This window comes from Muntiacus reevesi, chromosome 6 (genome assembly GCF_963930625.1).
Source record: "Muntiacus reevesi chromosome 6, mMunRee1.1, whole genome shotgun sequence".
Taxonomy (NCBI): Eukaryota; Metazoa; Chordata; class Mammalia; order Artiodactyla; family Cervidae; genus Muntiacus; species Muntiacus reevesi.
In genome coordinates, this window is record NC_089254.1 from 19,327,768 (window position 1) to 19,353,721 (window position 25,954).

Here is a 25,954-nt window from a genome sequence, read left to right on the forward strand (position 1 = left end):
GGCGCGGGCGCAGGTTGCGGCGACCGCGCAGGGCCTCGGCTGATGCCGTGGTGGTGCCCCACCCCCACCCCGACCCCGCGGCGACCCAGCGCTGCAGACCCGTCGCTCCCGCCCCAGCGCCCGGGACTGCGGACTCCGTGACCCTGCCCTCGGGCCTGTCCGAGCCGGAGCAGCTCGGGACTGCGCAGCACCCCGCGTGCCGGTGAGCGACCCGGGACGCGGAGCCCCCAGGCCCCCTTCACCGGCGGGGGCCGAGCGGGCGCCCCGGGAAGAGCCGAGCCGGAGGTGGAGGTGGCGGAGGGGAGGCTGCGGGGCAGAGAGGCGCTCCGGGCCGGGCGATGGAGGTGTGTCAGCTCCTCCTCCCCCGGCCCAGCCTTCTGCCAGGGGGCTCCGGGCTTCGCTGCAAGCCCGGCGCACGGGGAAGATACCAGGCCCCCACGCCTTGAGCGGCCGGTAGCCCTTAGTTCTGCTCTTTTTCAGTATTGTCCGACTGCCTGTGTTTCATCTTTCACCTTTCCAGAGTCGGCAGGCTGCATCCTGGGTTTGATGTAGCTTACGAAAGGCGCCGACTTCTTTCGTTTAGAAGCTCACGACCTATTTAAATCGGATGGAGTCCTGTACTTCCTCCCCCCCTTCCATAATAAGCCTAAGATTCGTGTTGCTCTTAAGTAAATGAAGGGATTTTGATTAAAAAAAAAAAGAAACAAATATTGAGCACAGGGGCCTAGTACCTTTTTATAAGTCTCCAGGAATAAAAGTGGTTAAACTTAGCAGCGCTTTGAGGAAAATCCAGTAGGGAGGGCAGGAATGGGCAGTGCCTTACAAAGCCTGGCACTTGTCCATTAACCTTGATGAAACAAACACCAGTCCCACGCCGACTCTAAGGCAGCTGTTACATAAGGATAGAAAACAGACTCCGACTCAGAGCCTCTTGTTGTTTTTTTTGCCTTCTGTGTCTTTTCCCTTTAAGTCATTACAGTGGGAGGCACCCTATACCTCTGCTGTGTTAACAGATCCTAAAAGGGTGCGTTTGGCGCCCTGATCCCAGGTCATCTAGTATTCCACATAAGCCCAAGGTCAAAGTGTGTGCGGTCAGTGATGTTAATTCACCCCTGAACGACCTGTGACTGGCAAGTATTGGTTTGGCTTGCATTAAATGTCTTTGGGCAAAATCCAGAGAAATATATGCATTTTTAGAAGTCATAAGTTATTTATGTTTTTGAACTTAATGGGCAGTGTGTACCTAGATTTTTTTTAACACTGAAAACAAGCATTTTATTCATCACTCTGAAATTTTAAGTTCGTCTACTAGTTATATAATTTTTTATCCTGCTATTTACCCTGTGTTTGAGTGACCCCAACACATGGATCACATACAAGTTTTAAAAAGTAGACTTTTCTTCATAGAATAAGATAAGTTGAATTATTTTGAGGGTCAGTTTTTTCTTATTCAAAGAAATGAGCATTTTTAAAGACATATCTTTTTATGTGAATGCCTTTAATAATCTGTTTTAGGAAGTGATAAAAAATTTATGGTCACGTTTAGAAACAGAAGTGGATTGTTTTTAAATTCTGTTTTCGCCCTTTGTTAATTTGTGCCCAGAATATCAACAGATTAAAACATATGGCTTAAAAAAAAATTTTTTTTTAATCCTAAAACTTGTGTGACTTCAACTTCAGTTTTACTGCATTACTTACCTGTGGATGTTCTTTTGATATAGGCACTAGCACTTCCTATTTTTGTCTTTAAATTTATATTTAATTTCCCACCTGCATTTTTGATACTGTTATCCTAAAAATTTGAAATTAATATTCAAAATTTTGTTGCTTTGTATTGGTGAATTTTAGTCAATATTTTGGAATATTAATTTCTTAATTTTAACTTTCACTAACTGTTGAATGAAAGAAAAAATCTGAAGGTTTGTTTTTTGTATTTTTTTTGTTGTTGCAAATGTTTAAAGCTAGAAATGTGAGCTTGAGAAAGATTGTGGATTTTGTCTATCACATAAGGGCATGAATTTTAAAAGGTGAAAAATACTACTTTGACATTACTTGGTGATACCTAGCTTTAATATGCCCAAAGCAACTTTTGCTTTGCTGCTGTTTTAAAGGTAGAACGTGTTTTTGTTTTATTCTAAGAAAAGTGAAGCCCATGTGTTTCTTTTCAGAGAACTCTTAAAGAAAGTGTAGACTTCTGTCAAATTTTAATGCTATGTGAAAACCCTTTGTCATCACAAGTTTGATATGATATCATTTCCTAACATTTTGTTAGAAGAGCACTTTTGGACTCTAGTAAATGGCTCCTTTATTTCAGACATTATTTTGATTGAATATAATTCCAACCCAGATAGTAGTTTGAATACTCCCTTGAAGATTATTTTAATTAATTTGATGAGTATAAATATCCTGTAATGTCTTTAAGTATACTTTTTTTTAAACTGAAGTTTACTGTAAGATTTTTTCTTTTTCTTAGACATGGGAAAGTCTTTTTCTCATTTGCCTTTACATTCAAATAAAGAAGATGGTTATGATGGCATTACATCGACTGAAAATATGAGGAATGGATTGGTTAGTGGTGAAGTCCATAATGAAGATGGAAGAAGTGGAGATGTCTCTCAGTTTCCATATGTGGAATTTACAGGAAGAGATAGTGTCACTTGTCCCACTTGTCAAGGAACAGGAAGAATTCCTAGGGGTATGTGTTATTGCACTGTTTCTCCATTAAAGAATAATTCCAGGAATTTTCACAATTACTTTAAAACTAATGGGTCTAAGCACAACCGTTTTATGTTTTAAAAGACAGAATTAAAGTTAAAACTTCCTATCAGTTATCTTTTGTCAAAAGGGCACAAACATAAAGATTTTAATTAGGGATCCTAAAGCAATAATGAAAACCACCCTTCTACCTCCAATATTTTTTTCTTACCCACCTGAAATTATAGCAGATATGCAGCGTGTCTTGACTGTAAAGTTTTAGTCCCATTTGGTTTCAGTAGAGATCAGGTCACAGTTGCTTTGCTATAGTGGGTGTTAGGAGAAGTAATGTGGTGACCAAATATTTTTAATTTGTTGTTTAAAGAATAATAATAAGCTGGTCACGCGCTAATTAGTTCTTTTTTAAAGGAACTATGTGAAGAGGGATGATACATGAAGATGAGCCATATAGGAAAAAAATCAGTTTGTGCCTTGTCATAGGAGGAGTCAGTAGGGAGTAATCCCCATGTGCTGTTTGTAGGTTACTTTAGTAGCAATGGAAGTAAGGAAAAATAATTTAAAAACCTTGTACTGTTCTCATGTACTGCTTGATTGAAGTGAATATTTGACCCTGGAGAGATGCTGAGGGAAGGCCAGAATGACAATACCTTTGCAGAGGTAGTAGCTATTTGAGAATTAAAGGATTATTGTAGTTAAAGGATTAATGCACCAGACTGGGGGCCTGGGGAGGGCTGGAGTCTCAGTTTTGCAATCTAGATATATTTTCGAAGTATAGCCAGTAGGCCTTTTTGACTGCCTGGATGTGCATTGTGGACAGTAAGGTGAAGGATGATCTTGAAGATATTTTTGTCTGAGCAGCTGGAGGAATGGAGTATTAAATTATTAAATATTTATTATTTACTTATTAAATTAGAGAAAAGGTTTGAGTATATCTGTCAGGGGAGAGAGCAGGAGTTCAGTTTTAGATATATAAAACTGGAGATGCACTTTTGACATCTGAGTGGATTTGTTCAGTAGGAAGTTAGTTATACTAATAGCCTAGAATTCAAATGCAAGGCCTAGGCTGGAGTCATGTCGGTGTAGAGATGATACTTAAAAGCTGAATTGAATGAGAGCACCAAGGTTGTCAGTGTGAATAGAAAACAGAAGAGACTTTAGCACTGAACCTTGGAGCATTGCAACATTTTGAGGTCGGTGACATGAGAAAGAATTAGCATAAGGACACTAAAAAGAGCAGCTAGAGCAGAAACAGGAAATCCCTTTGTCTGTGGTATCCTTGAAGATAAATGAGAAAAATGTACTCCTTGGTGGGGGAGAAGTTGGTCAACTATGTTAGATACCCCTGATCGGATAATGTGAGGACTTAGAACTGACCTGGGGATTTGGTAATTTAGAGGCCAGAGACCTTTTAAAAGAGCAGTTTTGGTAGCAAAGAAACGCATAAACGTGTGTGGAGTGGGATCAGGAGTGCATAGGAGGCGCACAGTTATATCGTCAGAAAAGAGGTTTTTTTTTGAGTTTTATTGTGCAGGAGAGGAGAGGAAACAGGTGATAGCTAGAGGGGACTATGAGGTCAGGAGAATTCTTTGAAGATGGAATGGATAACGTGTTTGTCTGCTGCTGAGACTGAGCCATAGAGAGAACACTGCTAAGGCAGGTGATGGAGTATTACAGTGCGCGGTGACAACGGGCTCCTCCTCCAGAGGAGCAGGGCCAGTCTCCTCCTAGCAGTGCACAAGCGGGTGGGGGGTGGATGTGGTGGTGGTAGCAGCTTGGTGGGAATTCTTCTATCTTTGCCGCATCGTGAACTGAGCGTAAGGACAGGGGAGAAGACATTGGAGGTTTGAAGAGAAAGTTGAAGTTATGAGATTGTAGTTTGGGAGAGTCAGGTTGAGAGTATGAACTCGGGAAATAGAGTGTAAGCATTGGCATTATTAAAGGCCACTTGAGATTAGTGATCTAAAATGAGACTGTTTTTCTCTATCTACTTTTAGCTGTGTAGATACAGGCATAGTAGCTAAAGGGTTAGTTTTAATCAGTAGCCATTTAAACAGATGAATAGCACCAAATAGGATATGCACACACACACATACACAGATACATATTTATATGTGAATACGGTAGGGGAAGTATGAATGAGGGGAGACTTGTGGAGGGGGCAGGGAGGTATAACAAGAGTATTATGGAAAGCTTTAAAAGAGAATTTGACTATGGGGCTTTGATAGTTAATATGAAGAATCAAGTTTTCATAAGATTGGAAAATTGGCATTTAGAGGTCCAGTTATTCATTAAGTGAAAGTGTTAGCCTCTCAGTCGTGTTTGACGCTTTGCTGACCCCATGGACTGTAGCCTGCCAGACTCCTCTGTTCATGGAATTCTCCAGGAAAGCATATTGGAGTGGGTAGCCATTCCCTTCTCCAGGGGATCATCCCAAATCAGGGATCGAACCCAGGTCTCCTGCATTGCAGGCACATTCTTTATCATCTGGTCCACCAGGGAGTGGATAATAGATAATGCTCAACCCAAGAAAGAAATATGGAATTTTGAAGTAACTTAATATAGAGGTGTCCTGGAAGAGTCCTGAAAGAGTCCTGGAAGGCTATGTGTACGTTTGGGTTCTTGAAGCCTGAGAGTTAATATATGTCAGTTTTGGCTTTCAGGGGGAATAGTTTAAGAACCTTTGTAGTTACAGGGCTTTAAGACACAGCAGTAACAATATACTGCTTCTGCGCTCATTCAGATAACCCAGCTGAAATCTTGATGGAAAACTGGGTGAAGGAAAGCCTGATAAATTCAGATCTGAAAGCCTGGATTTTGTGATTTTTTTTTTTCCCCCGACTGGAAAAAAGAATCTCTTTCTCATTCTTCATAGTATTTTGATTAGCTATAAATACAGGTATGAAAAAACAGTGTCTGCTTTGGAGCTCAGCTGCCACTGGATAATTTTTGAAGATCTTGAGAGAATTTAATAAAGGAATGAAGTGAAAGCCAGATGATTTTCTGTTCTTTCCAAACCAGACTTTGATGAGGAGCCATTATACTTTTAATTAATCATGTTAATACATTTCTAAATCTAATTCTTTTAGGACAAGAAAACCAACTGGTGGCATTGATTCCATACAGTGATCAGAGATTAAGGCCAAGAAGAACGTAAGTAATCATTAGAAAATGGCAATTTTTAAAAAAAAATTTGCTTTTCAAATATGTATAAATAAGTATTTTAGTTAAAACTATTAAAAGGAAAAATAGAATCAGGTTAAGTTATGCCATCATATCCATTATGTCATTAGAAAATAAAAAAGATTCCTGATTGCATAAGTTCTTGAGAGCAGTGTAGTATCTAAATCTTAAATCTGTTAAAACAGATAGACCTAAAAGAGCAATTAGGTCTCAGTTACACAGAGACAACATTTTCATCAAAAATAGGTGTTAAGGTATTCCCACTAACTTCAGAATAAATATGGTTATTCATACCATGATGACATAAGGACGCAAAAGTGTTTAGCAGCTTTGTGGAGGTTGTGATGAAACGCAAAAGGAGAGCTCCTAAGAGCTCTTGGAAAAAGTAAATACTTTATCCCAAAGAAGAGGTCCCCACTCAGAAGACTTCAGTGAATTTCCTCTGAGAATATCCTGTTAACATAGAAAATCTAAAAACTCTTTAACTTGGAGAGAGTGCACAAAAGTCCACAGAGAGACCCAGAGGGGCCTTGAGAAAATCTAAAGGAACTGGGTCATCCTAAGTCCTCAAAGACCTTAAGGAAACTCAACAGAAACTCCTACAAAAAGGAAGATACAACCTAAGGGAAAAAATTACTGACAGTAGAATCCAGGTTGTATAGAACAAGAGTAGGGATAAAAGAGAGAAGAGGTTCAGAAACTATACAGTTAGTCCCAAAACTATAGAAGTGGATATATGTAGAGACCATCTAATACTTTGTGTAACAATAGAGCATGGAGTCCTTGAACAGTGAAGCTATGAAAGCAATCCTGGCCCATCCTCACCACACAAAATGGCAACTTCTCTTAAAAGTACAAAAATGTATCTAATTTAAATATGAGCATTAAAAAAAAAATCACTAGCATTATACAGAAGTTCAGTTCAGTCGCTCAGTTGTGTCTGACTCTTTGCGACCCCATGAACCGCAGCATGCCAGGCCTCCCTATCCATCACCAACTCCCTGAGTTTACCCAAACCCATGTCCATTGAGTTGGTGATGCCATCCAACCACCTCGTCCTCTGTCGTCCCGTTCCCCTCCTGCCCCCAATCCCTCCCAGCATCAGGGTCTTTTCCAGTGAGTCAGCTCTTCGCATCAGGTGGCCAAAATACTGGAGTTCAGCTTTAACATCAGTCCTTCCAATGAACACCCCTTAGGATGGACTGGTTGGATCTCCTTGCAGTCCAAAGGACTCTCAAGAGTCCTCAACACCACAGTTCAAAAGCATCAATTCTACTGCGCTCACCCCTCTTTATAGTCCAACTCTCACATCCATACATGACCACTGGAAAAACCATAGCCTTGACTAGACAGACCTTTGTTGACGAAATAATGTCTCTGCTTTTTAATATGCTATCTAGGCTGATCAGAATTTTCCTTCCAAGGAGTAACCATCTTTCAATTTCATGGCTGCAATCACTATCTGCAGTGATTTTGCAGCCCCCAAAAATAAAGTCAGCCACCATTTCCACTGTTTCCCCACCTATTTGCCATGAAGTGATGGGACAGGATCCCATGATCTTAGTTTTCTGAATGTTGAGCTTTAAGCCAACTTTTTCACTCTCTTTCACTTTCATCAAAGGGCTCTTTAGTTCTTCACTTTCTGCCATAAGGGTGGTGTCATCTACATATCTGAGGTTATTGATATTTCTCCCAACAATCTTGATTCCAGCTTGTGCTTCTTCCAGCCCTGCGTTTCTCATGATGTACTCTGCATATAAGTTACATAAGCAGGGTGGCAATATACAGCCTTGACATACTCCTTTTCCTATTTGGAATCAGTCTGTTGTTCCATGTCCAGTTCTAACTGTTGCTTCCTGACCTGCATACAGGTAGTAAAACTTATAAAAGAAGAACTGATCAAAATACTAACAGATGATAAAGCATTATCAGAAAAGCAGATGAGAACTTTAACTTAAATACTTTCGTGTTCTGAAAGAGATTAAGGAAACTATGGAAGCTCTGACAGTAAAACAAAAAAGTCAAAAATTGAGGAACTCAGAAATACAGTGACTAAACCGTAGAAGGATATGAAAAGAGAGTCTACAGGGCCCTGGAAAGAGAGAAAAATAATTTTGGAGATGAAGACAAACAGAAAGAACACGGTACAAAGAGATACCTTGGAAAGTGCACTTAGAAGACAGAGTGGATACAAAGGACGAAGTCAAAACATTCACCCATGCGTGCACACACACAAACAAAAATTAATGAAAAGTACTTGAGAGAAAGTGGTGCACCACACAAGCCAAGGAGATCAAGCATAGATGTAACTGGAGTCCTTGAAGAAAATCAAAGGAGTCAAACTGAAGAAAGAAAACATTTAATTCAAGATCACTTCCTTGAAATGAAACAAGACATGAATCTACACACTGAAAAGGCATACCGTAATTTTGGAAATAACCAATCCTAATGAAATTACTGGACTTCAAAGGTAATAACAAAAAACTGAATAGCCCCTTTGAACACCCAAGCAAAGGACTGATTAATTTTAAAAAGGGATAGAAAATCAGATTGGCATGTTCCTTCTTAACCACAGTGCTTTAAACACATAAGCAATAAAACAGCACACCAAGTCTTCATGGAAAGAAAAATGCAACTAGGACTTATACACAGTCAGTCTGACCCTTTATTATATAATTTGCAGATAATTAAGAATGTCCAAGAAATTAGAGTTAATTTTTTAATAACCTCAGAGTGGAACTGCTTTCCCAACTGTGGTTTAGAATCCAGCAATAGAGGAATAGATTAATAAATTGGGATAAAATTTAAAAAGTTAATAAAAGTGTAGGTTAACTTTTAAAAGATGAAAGCAAAAACAAGATGCAGATCAAGTCAGGATAGAAATAGCAGACTAAGAAGTGGTATTTGCAAATTATTAGTAGAGGTCCAATATCCTTACTCTAGAGTTACACAGTTTGAGAAGAAAAAGGCTAACCATACACAAAGTAAGATCTGTGAACAGCCAGTTCACAGGGAGGAAAGGCAGGTATCTTTTAAACATGAAAAGATGGTGAATCTCACTCATAGGAGAAATGCAAATTAGAACAATACCGAGGTACCATTTCTTGTGTATCAGATGAGCAGAAGTCCAACATTTTGACAGTGTTATTTTGTTGGCAGTGCTGTGTGAAGTCAAGCACACCTTACCTCACTGCTGAAGGGGAAGTTTGCCTGATCTGTCTGAGTTACGTACACACTTACCTTTGGCTCAGGAATTGTACTTTGAAAAGTTTATTCTAAGGATTACTGTCAAATACAGTGAAGAGCATTTGCACACCTTATTCACTGTGGCAGTATTTATTTTACCAAAAACTAGAAATAATGTAAATGGCTACTAGTAAGGGACTAGTAGAAGAAGTTACACTAGATCTATATGATAAAATGGAATGAGGAAGAACTGTATTTTACTATAGCATGATATCCAAAGCACATTTTTTTTTGAAAACACACACAGGCATGCACACGGAGAGAGAGACAATAGAATGATAAACTATAGACTAACAAAATTGATTACCTTCAGAGTTTGGGACAGAACTTTGAAGAGGAAGCAGGTAAGCAATTTAGATATCTGTGTGTACATGTATATATTTCTGTTGTTTAGACTTTAGATCATGTCCTTTTTTTAATATCACTTAAAAGATTGTATCAAAAGTAAAAAAAAAAAGCAGTTCCTAAAAATTGAAACAAACTGAAACAATTGACTCTAACTGTATATCCAGTTGATAAAATAACCACAGATTTTCACACACAAGTGAAAATTCTATTTCAGTAAATTCATCAGGGAGTCTTGAAATCTATACTTTTATAAAACTCCGCAGCTTGATTCTAATGAGCAGCCTGCTTTGGGAATTACCACAGTAATTGTTCTATCTATAATAAGCCTGAAATTTTAGTCTCCAAAAAGATAAATATGTCTTTTAAGAAGAACATTTTAATGCTTAATAGATTCAAACCTACTCTGTTCAATACTTTTATAATGTAAAAAGATGGTAAAAAAAAATTATACATCTTTTCCTGCTGGTGTAATAGAGGAAAAATTGAAAATGAAAATGTCTTCTCTGAATGTTTCATTATGTAATTTTTGATGCATGTATGTTTAAATATTTCACTTTCCTTTTTTTTTTTCCAGAAAACTGTATGTGATGGCTTCTGTGTTTGTCTGTCTGCTCCTTTCTGGACTGGCTGTGTTTTTCCTTTTCCCTCGTTCTATTGACGTGAAATACATTGGCGTCAAATCAGCATATGTTAGTTATGATGTTCAAAAACGCACAATATATTTAAATATCACGGTAAGAGCATGTTTATATTAATATTTGACTTCATTCCTTTATTTTAAAAAATTTTTTATTGCGAGGTATTTGCTTTAGAGTATTGTGCTTGTTTCTGCCATACATCAACATGAAGACGTCATTCCTTTATCGTGTTAAGCAACATCTTTGTCCTTATTGAGAGAACATGAAAGGTAACACTCTAATACTTAGTTTTCTTTCTTTATGTCTGATGTATTGACCTTTTCTATCATCTTTGATTCTGCTGAAAATGGCAAATTCTGTGTATTCAGAATCCTTAGCATTTGAAGATGCCTTTGGGAGGGTAAAATAAAATAATTAACTGGGAGAAAAATTTTTACAATCTGTTTACTTTTCAACTTTAGACTCTTAGTTGCTCCTAACAAGATGTTAATATAGTTGATTGAATAGCTGTTACACATGTAACATTTTCATGTCCTTGTGTTTTGTGAAACACAATTTTTGCCATCTTTAACAGACCATTCGTTTGTTTTCAAAGGTAGTGAACAAGTGATTGACTTCTCTTGTAAATTAGTATGTGTGAAAATCTTTGTTTCTCAGGACAGTAGTTTTTAGGATTCTGCAGCCTTCCCACACCTGAAAACAAGCAGACAAAAACCTCAGAGAAGGTCTTGTACCTGTTCTACATTTATGTAAGCATGGTTTGCAAATCTCTGTATTATTAATAAGGAAGATACATTGCTTCTAGCTTTAAGGTACATCTGTGTGGCAGTGATTTGTTTGGAAGGGGGATATTGGACTTCATTCGTTTTCCTTGAAGAGTTGTTTGTTGTGCTAGAGGTTGAGGTAGATGTGCCTGTGGTGCTGGTTGGGAAGAGGGGGGTTGAGAGAGATAGAGACTGAAAGGGAAATGTGTGTTGGGTAGAATTACTACTTAATTACTGGGAAAAAAGAATTCACATGGATTCTTTTATCCTTCTTTTTAAAGAAGAAACTTGAATTAGCTATACTCTGTCAACTATTTCCATACCGTTTACGTTGTATTAACAGCTATGTATGTAGCATTTACACTGTATTAGATATTAGAAGTAATTTAGAGATGTTATGTGGAGGATGTGCGTAGGTTATATGCAAATATACACCGTTTTATATCAGGGACTTGAGCATCTGCAGGTTTTGGTATGATGGAAGCTTGAGTGGATGGGATAGTTGGTCCTGAAACCAATCCCCCATGGATACCAAGAGATGATTAAACATACATTTGCTAACTCTGTATATAAGCATTTCCGTGCATATATTTACACATATACATTTTAAAATGGAATTATATATAAAGGGTACACACATATGAGTGTATATACATGCACGTTTTCACTTAATTTATCTCACTGCATTTTCCCATATTATGTGATTGCATGTAGCCTTTTACATGGCCATATTACAATTTTTATTCAACCTTCTTAATAGTTGCTTAGTTTTGATATTACAAATATTTATTCCAAAAACATCTTTGTGATTAAACTTTGTGCTTCCATTTCAGGTTATTTTTTAAGGATAAATTCCTAAAAGTAAATTTGCAGTTAAAGATCATAGATAGTTTAAGGCCATTGATAATAAATCATCATTATTTGAAAGCCTGTGACTGTAGTTCCTTGCCTTATAAATTAAATGGATTCTCACTATTTTCAGCAGTAAAATTTTTTATTTTTCGTACTAAACTTTTTTGTCCGGTCTTATTTTTTGTTGTCTCTCTTGATGTTTATCTTTGTGTTATTTTTTAAACTACCAATTTATCTTTCTGTAATTCTTACAAGTATTTCTGTTTCCATCCTGTTTTGCATCTTTGACTCCTTTAATATTCTAATGAAAAGTATGGACACCTCATCAGAAAAAATGTGTACCAGTATTAAATAGGACTCTAAGATTTTCCTGGATCCTATTCCTTGGTCTTTATCAGAGGGTCCATTGACCTTAAATTTGCAGTTTTTTACTGTAGTGTCTAGAAATAAATGGAGAAGGACATGGCAGCCCACTCCAGTATTCTTGCCTGGAGAATCCAAGGGACAGAGGAGCCTGGTGGGCTGCCGTCTATGGGGTCACACAGAGTCGGACAGGCGACTTAGCAGCAGCAGCAGCTAGAAATAAAATGATACTGGTATTAAGAGCCAAGTAGGTGAAAATGTTTATATATTTAGAGACAGGTTATTTCTACTATTTTATGGAATTTTAAAACATTTCTCTACATTTAGCAAAATGAATGCATGAATGTGATCATAAAATTGCTGGTTGCTAGCACATTTTTTTAAAAATCATTTTTATACTAAGACCATTTTCTATCTTCTTTTCACTTATCCCATGTTGCCTCATTCTATATCTTTCTCCATATTCATATTAATTTACAAACTCACTTGTTCAGCTTTTCTTAAATCATTATTTAGTTTTAAAAATAATATTTTGTATATACTTTTATGCATCTTGGTTTTCTCAGTTGTTAATACTTTGCAGGAGTCACTCCTGATTTTCTGCTTATTTTCTGTTCATTCATTCTTTTTAATGGCTGCATATTATTGCATGTAATGACATAATATTATTTTTCAAGCATTCTACTTTATGTTGAACATTCACTTTATTTTCAAGATTTGTGTTTTGTTTTGTTTTTTTGCCACTACAAATAACACTGTCATTAATATCCTAATGTTTTTATTTCTGTGGAATAATTGCTCAGAAGTAGAATTGCTAGGTCAAAGGATAATACATAATTTAAATTTCAATGAATATTGCTGTAATCCTTCATATATTTTCCAGGAATGCAAAAATACACCCTTTTGCCTATATCCCTGCCAGAAATAGAATCCGTCATTTTCTATAACTTTTAGTTTAATGGATATAAAACAATATTTGACTTTTATTTAGATAACTTTTCTCTGACCATAAGTTAATTTGACAAATAGTGTTTCTTGGCCATTTATATTTGTACTCTTCTGATTTCTTTACTCATATCCTTTGCTCTTATTTTTTTTTAATAGGAGGCTTTATGTCTTTTCCAGTTTGTAAGGCCTCGTAGTATAGTTGATAACCATTACTATCTCTTCCAAATACTTCTTCAAGATTTATTATTTAATGTTTTGTGATTTTGTTTATTATTTCTTTTGTTAGCACTATTTTAGATGTTTGGTTATTTCCTGATTTAACAATGTTTCTTTTCATTGACTGTTTATAAAGTAATTTCAAACAGTTGTTTAAGTTAGAATTGCAGAAGTTCAGCCCAGCTGTTAATTAAGTGTGGAAATGATGCAACTGTATTTCTTTTTATCAAGTCTTGAATCTGTCCCAGTTCCTCTTAAAAGTGACCTGTTGGAAACCTCTACTCATGTATAAGTTAAAAAATTTTTTATTTAGTTTTTTAAAATGGTTTTTTTTTAATAGTTTATTTAAAGTTTTGCTTAACATTTTAAAATGTTGTCTTTGTATTCAGTAGAATCAGAAATAATTTAGCCTGTGAAGACATGTACATATTAACATTTAGAAAAATTTGGATGGAACTTTAGAATTACTTTTATTGAAAAATAAAAAAGTAATTTTCCTTGGGGACATACAGCATGTTGGCGTAAGACCTCTTGGAGTAGCCATTAGCCCCACCATAGAGCCTGTGCGTGTAGTCATTTAGTTGTGTCTGACTCTTTGTGACCCCACGGACTGTAGACTACCAGGCTTCTCTGTTCATGGGATTTCCCAGGCAAGAATACTGGAGTGGGTTGCCAGTCCCTTCTCCAGGGGTTCTTCCCCACTCTGGGATTAAATTTGAGTCTCCTGCATTGCAGGCAGATTCTTTACCATCTGAACCACCAGCCCTACCACAGAGCCTGCAGACTCCAGGACTGGCCTACTCAGGCCAAACAACTAACAGGGAGGGAGCACAACCCCACCCATCAGCAGAAAATTAGATTAAATATTTAGTGAGCAAGGCCCTGCCCACCTGAGCAAGACCTAGCTTTCCCCATAGTCAGTCCTTCCCATCAGGATGCTTGCACAATGCTCTTATTCTCATCCATCAGAGAGCAGACAGAAGAAGCAAGAACTACAGCCCCATGGCCTCCAGAAAGAAAACCAGAATCACAGAAAACTAAGCAAAATGATCACATGGATCATACTGTTGTGTAAATCAGTGAAGCTATGAGCTGTGCCGTGCAGGGCCACCCAAGGTGAATGGGTCATGGTGGAAAGCTCTGATAAAACGTGGTCTGTTGGAGAAGGGAATGGCAAACCACTTCAGTGTTCTTGCCTTGAGAACCCATGGAGACTATGAAAAGACAAAAAGATATGACACCAGAAGATGAGCTTCCCAGGTTGATGTGTCCGGTATGCTACTGGGGAAGAGTAGAGAAATAGTTCCCGAAAGAATGAGGAGGCCTAGCCAAAGCAGAAATAACACCCAGTTGTGGATGTGTCTGCTGGTGAAAGTAAAGTCCAATGCTGTAAAGATCAGTATTGCACAGGAACCTGGAATGTTAGGTCCATAAATCAAGGTAAATTGGAAGTGGTCAGGCAGTAGATGGCAAGAGTGAACATCGATATTTTAGGAATCAGTGAACAAAAATGGAAATGGGCAAATTTAATTCAGTTGACCATTATATCTTCTACTGTGGGCAAGAATCCCTTAGGAGAAATGGAGTAGCCATCATAGTCAACAAAAGAGTCTGAAATGCCATACTTGGGTGCAGTCTCAAAAACCACAGAATGGTCTCTGTTGGTTTCCAAGGCAAACCATTCAGCATCACAGTAATTCAAGTCTGTGTCCCCAAACACTAATGCTAAAGAAGCTGAAGTTGAATGGTTCTATGAAGACCTACAAGATCTAGAACATACACCAAAACCAGATGTCCTTTTCATCATAGGGGATTGGAATGCAAAAGTAGAAAATCAAGATATTCCTGGAATAACAGGCAAGTTTGACCTTGGAGTACAAAATGAAGCAGGGCAAAAGCTAACCAAGTTTTGCCAAGAGAAAGCACTGGTTATAGCAAATACCTCTTCCAACAATGCAAGAGATGACTCCACATGGGCATCACCAGATGGTCAGTATGAAAATCAGATTGATTATATTCTTTGCAGCCAAAGATGGGGAAGCTCTATTCAATCAGCAAAAACAAGACCTGGAAGTGACTGTGGCTGGGATCATGAGCTCCTTATTGTAAAATTCAGACTCAAGAAAGGAGGGAAAACCACTAGGGCATTTAGATATGACCTAAATCAAATTCCTTATGTTAATACAGTGAAAATTACAAATAGATTCAAGGGATTAGATCTGATAGAGTACCTGAAGAACTATGAACAGAGGTTCATAACACTGTATAGGAAGCAGTGACCAAAACCATTCCCCAGAAAGATGAAAGAAGGCAAAATGGCTGTTTGGGGGGGTCTTACAAATAGGTGAGACAAGAAGAAAAGCAGGAGGCAAAGGAGAAAGGGAAGGATATACCCAACTGAATACTGAGTTCCAGAGAATAGCACGGAGAGATAAGAAAACCTTCTTGAGTGAACAATGCAAAGAAATAGAATAAAACATGGAATGGGAAAGACTAGAGATTTCTTCAAGAAAATTGAAGATACCAAGGAAACATTTCATACAAATATGGGCACAATAAAGGACAGAAACGGCAGGGACCTAACAAAAGCAGAAGAGATTAAGAGGTAGAAGAATACATAGAAGAACTGTACAAAATGTTCTTAATAAACTGGATAACCAATATGTTGTGGTTATCCAAATGTACAATCTGGATTTAGAAAAGGCAGAGGAACCAGAGGTCAAATTGCAGACATCCGTTGGATCATAGAAAAAGCGAGGGTATTCCAGAAAAACATCTACTCTACTTTATTGACCACTCTAAAGCCTTTGTGTGGATCACAACAGACTGTGGGAAATTCTTAAAGAAATGGGAATACCAGACCACTATACCTGCCTGCTGAGAAACCTGTATGAAGGTGAAGAAGCAACAGAACTGGACATGGAACAATGGACTGGTTCAAAATGGGGAAAGAAGTACGTCAAGGCTGTGTATTGTCACCCTGCTTATTTAACTTACATGCAAAATACAGCATATGAAATGCTGAGCTGAATGAATCCCAAGCTGGAATCAAGGTTGCCCAGAGAAATATCAAAAACCTCAGATGTTACCAGACTTATGGCAGAAATCAGAGGACTTAAAGAACTTGGTAAAGGTGAAAGAGGAGAGTGAAAAAGCTCACTTAAAACTCAACATTCAGAAACTAAGATCATGGCATCTGGTCCCATCACTTCCTGGCAAATAGATGGGGGAATAAATGGAAAAGATGGCAGATTTTATTTTCCTGGGCTCCAAAATCACTGCAGACAGTGACTGCAGCCATGAAATTAAAAGACACTTGTTCCTTGGAAGAAAAGCTATGACAGACCTAGATAGCATATTAAAAAGCAGGCACATCACTTTGCCAACAAAAGTCTGTACACTCAAAGCTTTGGTTTTTCCAGTAGTCATGTATGGATGTGAAAGTTGGACCATAAAGAAGGCTGAGTGCTGAAGAAGTAATGCTTTCAAACTGTGGTGCTATAGAAGACTCTTGAGAGTCCTTTGAACAGCAAAGAGATCAAGCCAGTCAATCCTAAAGGGAATCAACTGAGAATATTCATTGGAAGGAGTGATGCTGAAGCTCCAATACTTTGGTCACCTGATGCCAAGAGCTGACTCATTGGAAAAGACCCTGATTCTGGGAAAGGTTGATGGCAAGAGGAGAAAGGGCCACAGAGGATGAGATGGTAAATGGCATCACTGACTCAATAGACATGAGTTTGAGCAAACTCTAGAAGATAGTGAAGGACAGGGAAGCCTGGCATGCTGCAGTTTGTGGGGTTGCAAAGAGTTGGACAGAACTTAGCGACTGATCAACAACTTTTATTGAAATTTTTCTAAGGTCACAAATACATTTTATAACGTTAATTTTTCTATGTTCTGGTACTATACATTTCCTGGGCCTACTCTTTAAAAAGTGTATGTTCATTGTAGGCATTTTATATACATAGCACTCATGCGAAATCCAAATAATTGGTTCATTGAATGTTCTTTGATGTTTTGGGAGACAATTTACTTCCTTCTGGTGAATGAAGCGTAGCCACAGCTGGAGTCATTTTCTCTATTAATTTTGAATACTTCTTTATTATGCCTATTCTAAGACAACTTGCACATTTTCTGCCTTCTTTTCTTTTTCAGAATACACTAAATATAACGAACAATAACTATTATTCTGTTGAAGTTGAAAACATCACTGCACAAGTTCAGTTTTCAAAAACAGTTATTGGAAAGGCACGCTTAAACAACATAACCAGTATTGGTCCACTGGATATGAAACAAGTAAGCTTCATTCAGAAAATACTTTGGAGGAGTTAAATGCATCTCAACTTTGTATATAATATTAACTTTCAGGAGATGGGGGTTTTCCTAAAAAATTAGACTTTGAAATGTATCCCATAATATGTAAAAGAAAGTCATAGAATCAAACCCATAAAAAGAGAGATTTCCAAACTCTCAAATGTGTCTGAAATATTTGATATTTTGATACTATTCTCTGTTGGTTTATTTTCATTTTTTGCCTTTCAGATTGATTATACAGTACCTACTATCATAGCAGAGGAAATGAGTTATATGTTGTAAGTTCTGATTTTTAATTATTTTCTCTCATTAAATTATAAAGAATAAGTGTGTGTATGTGTGAATATATAGGGCTTTCCTGATAGCTCAGTTGGTAAAGAATACGCCCGCAATGCAGGAGGCCCCAGTTCAATTCCTGGGTTGAGAAGATTCACTGAAGAAGGGATAGGCTACCCACGCCAGTATTCTTGGGCTTTCCTTGTGACTCAGCTGGTAAAAAATCTGCCTGCAGTGCAGGAGACCTGGGTTCAATCCTTGGGTTGGGAAGATCCCCTTCAGAAAGGAAAGGCTACCCACTCCAGTTTCTGGCCTTGAGAATTCCATATACAGTCCATGGGGTCATGGGGTCACAAAGAGCCTGACATATATATGTGAATATATATATTTAATGAAAATATGTGTTTAATTTTCCATCATTTTAGCAGAGACAAGACCACATTTTTAGAATATTCCTTCTGGCCTTTGATCATCTCTGTTCTCTCTTTTCAAAATGTGTAACATTAATGTACGTATACCTGTACACATAGTTTTTTTCACAATTAGGATCATGCATACCATGTCACTTTTTATTTACTATGCTATAAAAATCATATATTCTGTAATTTTTTTGTTTTTGTATAAGAGCATTACAAATGCTAATGATGGTTAATAGTCTATTCTGGTTTGAAGTTGTGAAACTTTTAAAATTAGGTCTAAATGATTATTAACTCTCGTTAAGTAAAAAATTGTGATAATTTTTTTATCCTCTTTTGATATCAGCCTGATACAGAATTTCTGAGTAGATAATAATCTGGTTACTAAAATTTCAAAAGGTGAAAAAAAATAGAAGTAGTTAGTAGACAACTGCATAGAATAAGAAGCCATGAAAATATTAATCATTTGAGATACAGAAAATGCTCAACCATTTAATAGCTATTTATTATATCTTAATAGTATTTCTACTAGCTTTAACATAGGGAGAGGAATTGTAATTAACTACTTTATTAATAAATTTATAATGTCATAGTTTGTGTGTATTTACATTGCTTTTTTCTTTACAGTGATTTCTGTACACTGGCAACCATCAAAGTACATAACATAGTGCTCATGATGCAGTAAGTATGAATTTTTTTTGGAAAGAATTTCTTTGTTTCAACTTTAGATGTATAACACTAGCTTAGAGTATACACATCTTTATAAATGCTGTCTCATTTGTATTTTAAGCCTTACATGAGTGCGGTGAGGTGAAGTAAATAGTTTCCCACTTTACACAAGGAAATGGGAGCTCAGAGAAGTAGTGAAGAACCACATGGCTGCTAAATAGTGAATCTGGACCTTCCTAGAACTCGGGGAAAATGGTAGAAATTGATACAGAGAGAAGGATGAGCTCAACAGCCAATTCCTTCACTAACAGTAGTGAAGAGAAACAATGTTATTGGTTTGCAAGTTGGGTGTTTTCCTAAGCCATGAAAACATTGTAAGTTATAGGTTGGGTCTTTAGGCCATTAGCTAACACCTGATTAACCCTTTTCCTCTGATGAGAGAACTGTGTGAATTTTTTTAAGAGTGCAATGAACTAAATATATTTTTAGCCAAAGACAGGTGTTTTGAAAAAAATTACATTTTTTTGTATATAATTACTTGGATAGGGCTTGCTCAGCCAGCATTCCTGTTGTCTACTGGGGAAGTACTCCCTAAGAGACCCATGTCTACAACATTAAGTTATCATTAATCAAATGACCTCTCCCTGAAAAGAATTTTGATATATAAAGTATTCCCACTTTAGAAAGATTTTTTTAATGTATAATTATTCAGTGCTTCTCTCCCTTTATTTTATTTTTAGAGTTACTGTAACGACAACTTACTTTGGACATTCAGAACAGATATCCCAGGAAAGGTACCAGTATGTTGATTGTGGAAGAAACACCACGTATCATTTGGGGCAATCTGAATATCTAAATGTACTTCAGCCACAACAATGAAGACTCAGAGATGCACCTGGAGAAAAAAAATATCTATTGATATTTTCCAAACTCTGAAGGATGAGGTACTTCGTGATAGGAGATCTTAAATTGAACAACCTAAAGTTTACATTTCTGTTTTAAGAGTACATCTAAGAATATGTGGACTTGTAGTTTATTACAACTCTCCACTCTGTGTTTGTGATATTTGTACCAGCATCCTTTATTTGAACTTAAATTTACTGATTGATGTTCTTTGCTCCTTTCCCAAAGGGGAAAACTAAGACTTCTCCTTCAGGATAATAGATACTTATTTAAAATTCACAGCTGTAATCACTACTGAAAATATAATTTTGGTGATGAACATAATTTGAGAAACTTTATTTCTGAATGTTTTTATAGAAAATTACAGAGGGCCTATTACTGATGAAGACATTTAAAGAATACCTTTTCTTTTTTCCTGTTTTATAAACTCCCATTGCTACTTGGTAGTATTTAAACTATGTGCTATTTTAGCTTTTAGCTAAATATTTTTACTTTTTCATTTTGAAATCCCACTCATTTGCATGGTTTTGTCAGTGTTATTTCAAGCTAGTGTTTGCATAACACTTATAAACCAAAATAATTTTTGCAAAATTCTGTACCTGAAAAATTTTAAAAACCCTTATATAATGTGTTTCACATGTCTTTCCATGTTATAGTTGTGTGAAACTTTTGTGTAATATGCAAGTATAACCATTTAATGTACAGTATTGTAAATAAATTATGCATGGATTCTAAATAGTTGTAATAAATGTTAAAGTGGTACAGATTTAAAATCTAGTAAGTTGCTCATAAAAATTTTAAAACAGGAAAATGAAATTCAGAAACCTCTAGAATGTGAATATGTTTCCAAATACATATTTGATCAGGTATAACATAGATTTGAAATAAAATATTTTGGTGATCCACTTTTTTTTAATGTTGCTTTTCATACTAAAGAATTATGAAGACACTTTTCACAACTGTTAGGTACTCAGATCACCAATTTTATGAATGTTTTAGAGGTGAAATTATTTTGGTAAAATTATCCAGGAAATCCTGTTATAAATTATGGTGGCTATAGCAAAATAAAACCTATACTCTGCTTTTTAAAATTTAATTACTTTGCACATCATGGATATCAGGCCTCTAGGAGTTACATTTTTTAAGTTTTCTACTTTTGGTTTAGATTTTGTTTAAAGTTGTTCTCAAGTGTAAATTATTGACTTACTTTACTATTTTATATTTTTACTACCATTTTGCATTTGGGCTTTTGGCCTTTTCACTTCCCAAGTTCAGAGTATCTTTTAAATACATGCTACTGAGCATAGGGGCTGACTATTGATACCAAAAACAGTCATTGGCTTGAGATTAATTTCCTTCAGTTCCTTAGTGACAAATCAGGTTACCCTTCTCTCTACCTGAAAAGTGCCTAACTTAGGTCTGAAACATTCTTATTTATAAGTCTGACTCTCTCAACTATAAAACATGAGCTTTATTTAATTATAAGTAATTACAGCTAATGAAGCCCTCCTTTCTGCCTTTAAACCCACTCAGGTTTCCGCTTAGTTTTCATATCCTTTTTTCTAAGTTTTCCTCAATGAACCATTTTAATAGATGAAATGTACTAACTTTTTTTGTTTTTAACCACTTAGTCTCCCCTTAATCCATTGCTAACTCATCCATCCTTACTATTAAACTAAAATCACCCCTTTAAATTAATTATGGATTTTGTGGTCCAACCCAATCTTCAGTATTTTTTCTGCCATGTTTTTTGACCACCCCTTGTCTCCTTGAAATTGCACACTTCACTACCGTGTGGGTTCTATTTGTATTTTTCATATTGTTCTCATTTCATTTTTCTTACTCTCCTATCTTCTGATGTTGTTATGAGTAGCATCCAGACCCTCTTCTGCCTCAAAATTTCTACGTCTGTGTCTTAAACAATCACCTCCGTTCGTACATCCAGATCTGTTTCTACATCCCTGACCAGTAACCTATCTAGTTTCTCATTTAACTAATGAGTTAGACTTCCCCAGTAGCTCAGACATTAAAGAATCTGCCTGCAGTGCAGGAGACCCAGATTTGATCCCTGTGTTGGGACGATCCCCTGAAGAAGGGAATGGCAACACACTCCAGTATTTTTGCCTGGAAAATTCCATGCACAGAGGAACCTGGCGGGCTGTAGTCCATGGGGTTGTAAAGAGTTGGACATGACTGAATGACTGACAGCTTTTAGAGATAATAGTATTTCAGTGACTGTGTAAAAGCAAAAAATGTTAAAAAAAAAAAAATACCGTATTTTGTTTTGTCCCATTTGTTCAGAATCATCCTTTCAGATATGCCTTCTTCAAAAATCCATCCTAGTTTATTTTGCTACTTTGTATCTTTTAACCTTGGAAAACTGTATAGTGTAAACTAAGTGGACTTTTGTTTTGATATGCAGCTCTAATGTCCTTGTAGAGTGGATGCAGAGCATCTGCTGAAAAGTCAGGAAAGTTAGAGAACATTTGCTTTTACTGACTTAGTTCTGAATATTTATTCATTCTTTAAATTAAAAATTCCTTATTCTGCTTTCTCTGGCATTCAAGTCAGAAAGAAACTGAAATTTAAATTAAGTTAAAAAAAAAAAAAAGTAGAGAAGTAAAGATCACTTGTGACTATTTTCACAGAGGGTTAAGTAACTGCCAGAGAACCCTAGAGCAAAGTAGGCTGTAGATTAATACAATTACAAAAGCACATTCTAGTGATGCAGACTTATAGCCATTAAAAAAAAATCTGGAAAGAACAGATGAGGTCATTTCTTAGGTCATTGTCCAGTGCAGTCTCTGACATGGTAATAGGATTTTTTAAAAATTATTCTCAGGTCTTATTCAACAAACATGGTAAAGATGTTAATTTTTTTTTTTTTTTTACTGATACTTCCAAGAATAACTTCCTTTGCACCTTTAATAATAGACTGGTCATTCTAACCAAGGCTACATGTTTTGATATTACATTTATATAGCACCATGCCCTTTGCAGAACTCTTGTTTTGTCATATCATTTGCCAGAGTCCTGTGAGTCAGAAAAGGAGGGTGGTAGGAGCCCCATCTTTGAGAAAAGGAAAAAGAGGCATGGAGAAGTTGAGGGACTTGCTGAATATTTAATAAATACTTTAACTGATGCCAGACCAAATTTTTCTGTCTGCCATATCTGTACTTCGTCAATTAAATCACCCATTGGAAAGCCCTGTTAACTCAGGTTAGTATAAGTAAAAATCAGAGAAAATAGGTACATAGGTAACATAGTGACAGTCCAATTAATACTAATGAACTAAGATTTTGGATATCTTGAAATTAGTACCTTAAATATTTTCAATGGGAAATGAAAACTTGTAAGATATTTTGGAGCATAATCTAGAACTTAATTTTTTTAAGTAGCTTAATTTTCTGTTAAATCTGTGATTATTCCAGTAAAGATAATAGACTAATTATAAAGAAGAGATTAATAGATTTGAGATTTGAAAATATTAGACCCAGGTAAACTGCTTGCAATTTCTAAATAGCCATCTTTACTGTACCATGTAACATGTAAATGACCATGGTTTTATTTGTGTGCATTTTTTCCATGCTTTTTTGTTTGTTTAGGCAAATGACATAATTATTTTCTCGAAGCATTCATGACAAGAAAATAAAATTCACTTTAGATCTTCTGAATCGTAGTTTGGGAACAACACAGTGTGGTGTTCAAATAGATAGGAAGTGATCACCAAAACAAAATGAAAGTAACTTAAAAACTTCAGACGTCAGCCTGATGAATCTTTGTGGTTCTTAGTCTTATCATTATTGCAATATAATTCTAGATGTTTAATTGGAGTACGTGTCCCCAACTTTCTCTCATGCCATTGACTTTTTTTTTTGAGTTTTAAAATAATTTTTTATATATTGCTATGTCTTATTTAAGAAAATGATTTGTTAGATACTTAACCCCAGAGTAAGTCACTTCTCAGTATAGCTAATGTTTATTGATTACTTTCTGTGTCACATACTGTACTGTACTAACTTTTCTCATCCCTCAGAAGAGTCCTTTAAGGTAGTTACTGTCATTACCCCTCCCCCATTTTATCTCTGAGGAAATTTGGGTTTTAGAGAGATTAAGAAATATACATAAGCTTTAACGTGGCAGATTAGAGATTCACAACAGGTCTGTAACTCAAGCATCATTGTTCTTACGGTAAGCATATTTTCTTTCTAGCCTTTGAAAATGTTTTATTCATAAAAATGTATTGGATATGGCACTTAATATGTAGGACTGAGGCTTTTGATAGTATTTTTAAGAATACTATTAAGATACTTTATTATTTTGTAAATCTTTAGTATAAAATGTTTATCTTTAATTATTAATGCTTATCTGTTAGGGTTTCTTTCTAAAAGATAGAAAATTTTAAATTTACAGGTACATATGTCTTCCTTGATTGGGCTTCCCAGTTGGCATTAGTGAGATTGTAAGCCAAAGGTTGCTCACCATTTTATGATTTTTTAGCTCATAACATCTGAAAACAGTAACTACTTGGTTCAAATACATCTAAGAATTAATTTTATTTCTTTCTCGTTTTTTGTAATATCAGATTTTAAATAAGATGTTAAACTATTTTAAGGAAAAAATATGTTTGAGGTGGGATAAAAAGACTGTTAAACATTATTTCTTTAAAAAAAATTATTTTTACATGAAAACTAGATATATTTGTGATGTGTTCAATCAAAAAATCACTACTGTATCCCAGAGCTACATATTTCAAAGTAAAAATATTCACTTGTCAGCTGAAATTTCTGATTAGAACCAATATTTGTATATTTTTGTGCTTAGTCAGAATTTAAATTTCACAGTGGATTTTTTTTTTTTTGAGATTGGCCTTTAATTAGGATGAAAGCAAGTGATATATTTATATACTATAGGGATAAAAATGGTAATTTTCATTTTTAAAAAACTACCAGTGTGATTATGTTTTTAGTTCCTTTTACTCATGTTTAGCATAGACTTTCAAGTTAAAAAATACACTGTGGTCTGTATTGACCCAAAAAGTATTCCATAAATTAAACAAATATATGGCAAGTTTTTCATAGCTAAATCTAATTCTTCTAGAAGGAAGTTATTGCCTTCTATTTAATTACATTAATTGAAATGTGTTTAAGAGAAATGTTTTCAGCATATTTTGTATACTAAAAAACAAAAGGGGTTAGTATTGGGCCAATGGCCAAGAGGTAATGTTACTACCTCGTAGACTGTTACAGTTCAAATTGTCCCACTGCCCCCAGAATTTTAGAAACTAGAAGTCTGGGAGATGCTGTCAGCTGTCAGCGGTTGACTAAATGCTGTAAGCTGTATTCATCTTTCGTTACTGTGTGAGATGGGGAAAATGCCACATTGCACAAGATGCATAATTTCATTGTATAATGATTTAGGCACATAATATCAGCAAGCTTGTCTTGTGTGTTTTGTCTTATATTTCCTCATAGAACTAAATTAAGTAAGATTTTGGGAAATGATTTTAAAATGCTTTCTGACTTGACATGCTTGGTCAGAAATGGTTGGCATTGGTGGGTAGGTTCTAACCAGTGGTTTTAATTGTGCAATAAATAATAATAGAGTGTGAGACTGTGCTTGGGCACTTACTATTTGTTTATATTAGGTATTAGCCTCCATTATAACATACTAAATTTCCAAGTTGAGCAGTTCTGTAGTTTTAACTATTGTTGCTGTACCTGTAACAAAACATACTTACGACAGTAAAATGAATAGAAGTGCCCCCAAATACTATTTTTTAATTCACTTGTAACTGTTCCTCTTGTAATTGTGTATGACAAAATCAAATTTGTAAAAATTTTAGCATGAAAAATAAAATTTGTATCAGTCAAGTGTGTTGGTTATGCTTTTGAAATTGATTTTTATCATCTGCTTCCCTTCTAATTTGTGGCCTAATATAATACTGTCTAGGCTACTAATATCTCTAAAATCTGTCTTGTAGTTGAAATCTCTGTTGCTATTCGTCCCTAATTTTTTTTTTACTGAATAAAGCCCTAGTCCCAACTGTGGTGTTGGGAATCTTTTTTCAGTCTGGCCACAACCTACAATTTACAGTCTTTAT

At 35.9% G+C, this 25,954-nt stretch overlaps 1 protein-coding gene across 1 annotated transcript; it reads left to right on the forward strand.

The window, feature by feature from the left end:
- TMEM106B (transmembrane protein 106B) lies at positions 1-25,724 on the forward strand. The gene is made up of 8 exons (XM_065938681.1): positions 1-202; positions 2,474-2,695; positions 5,802-5,865; positions 10,064-10,223; positions 17,429-17,569; positions 17,816-17,865; positions 18,907-18,960; positions 19,689-25,724. The coding sequence occupies exons 2-8, from the start codon at positions 2,476-2,478 to the stop codon at positions 19,825-19,827; spliced, it is 828 nt and encodes a 275-aa protein (XP_065794753.1). The 5' UTR covers positions 1-202; positions 2,474-2,475; the 3' UTR covers positions 19,828-25,724.
- The last annotated feature ends 230 nt before the right edge of the window (positions 25,725-25,954 follow it).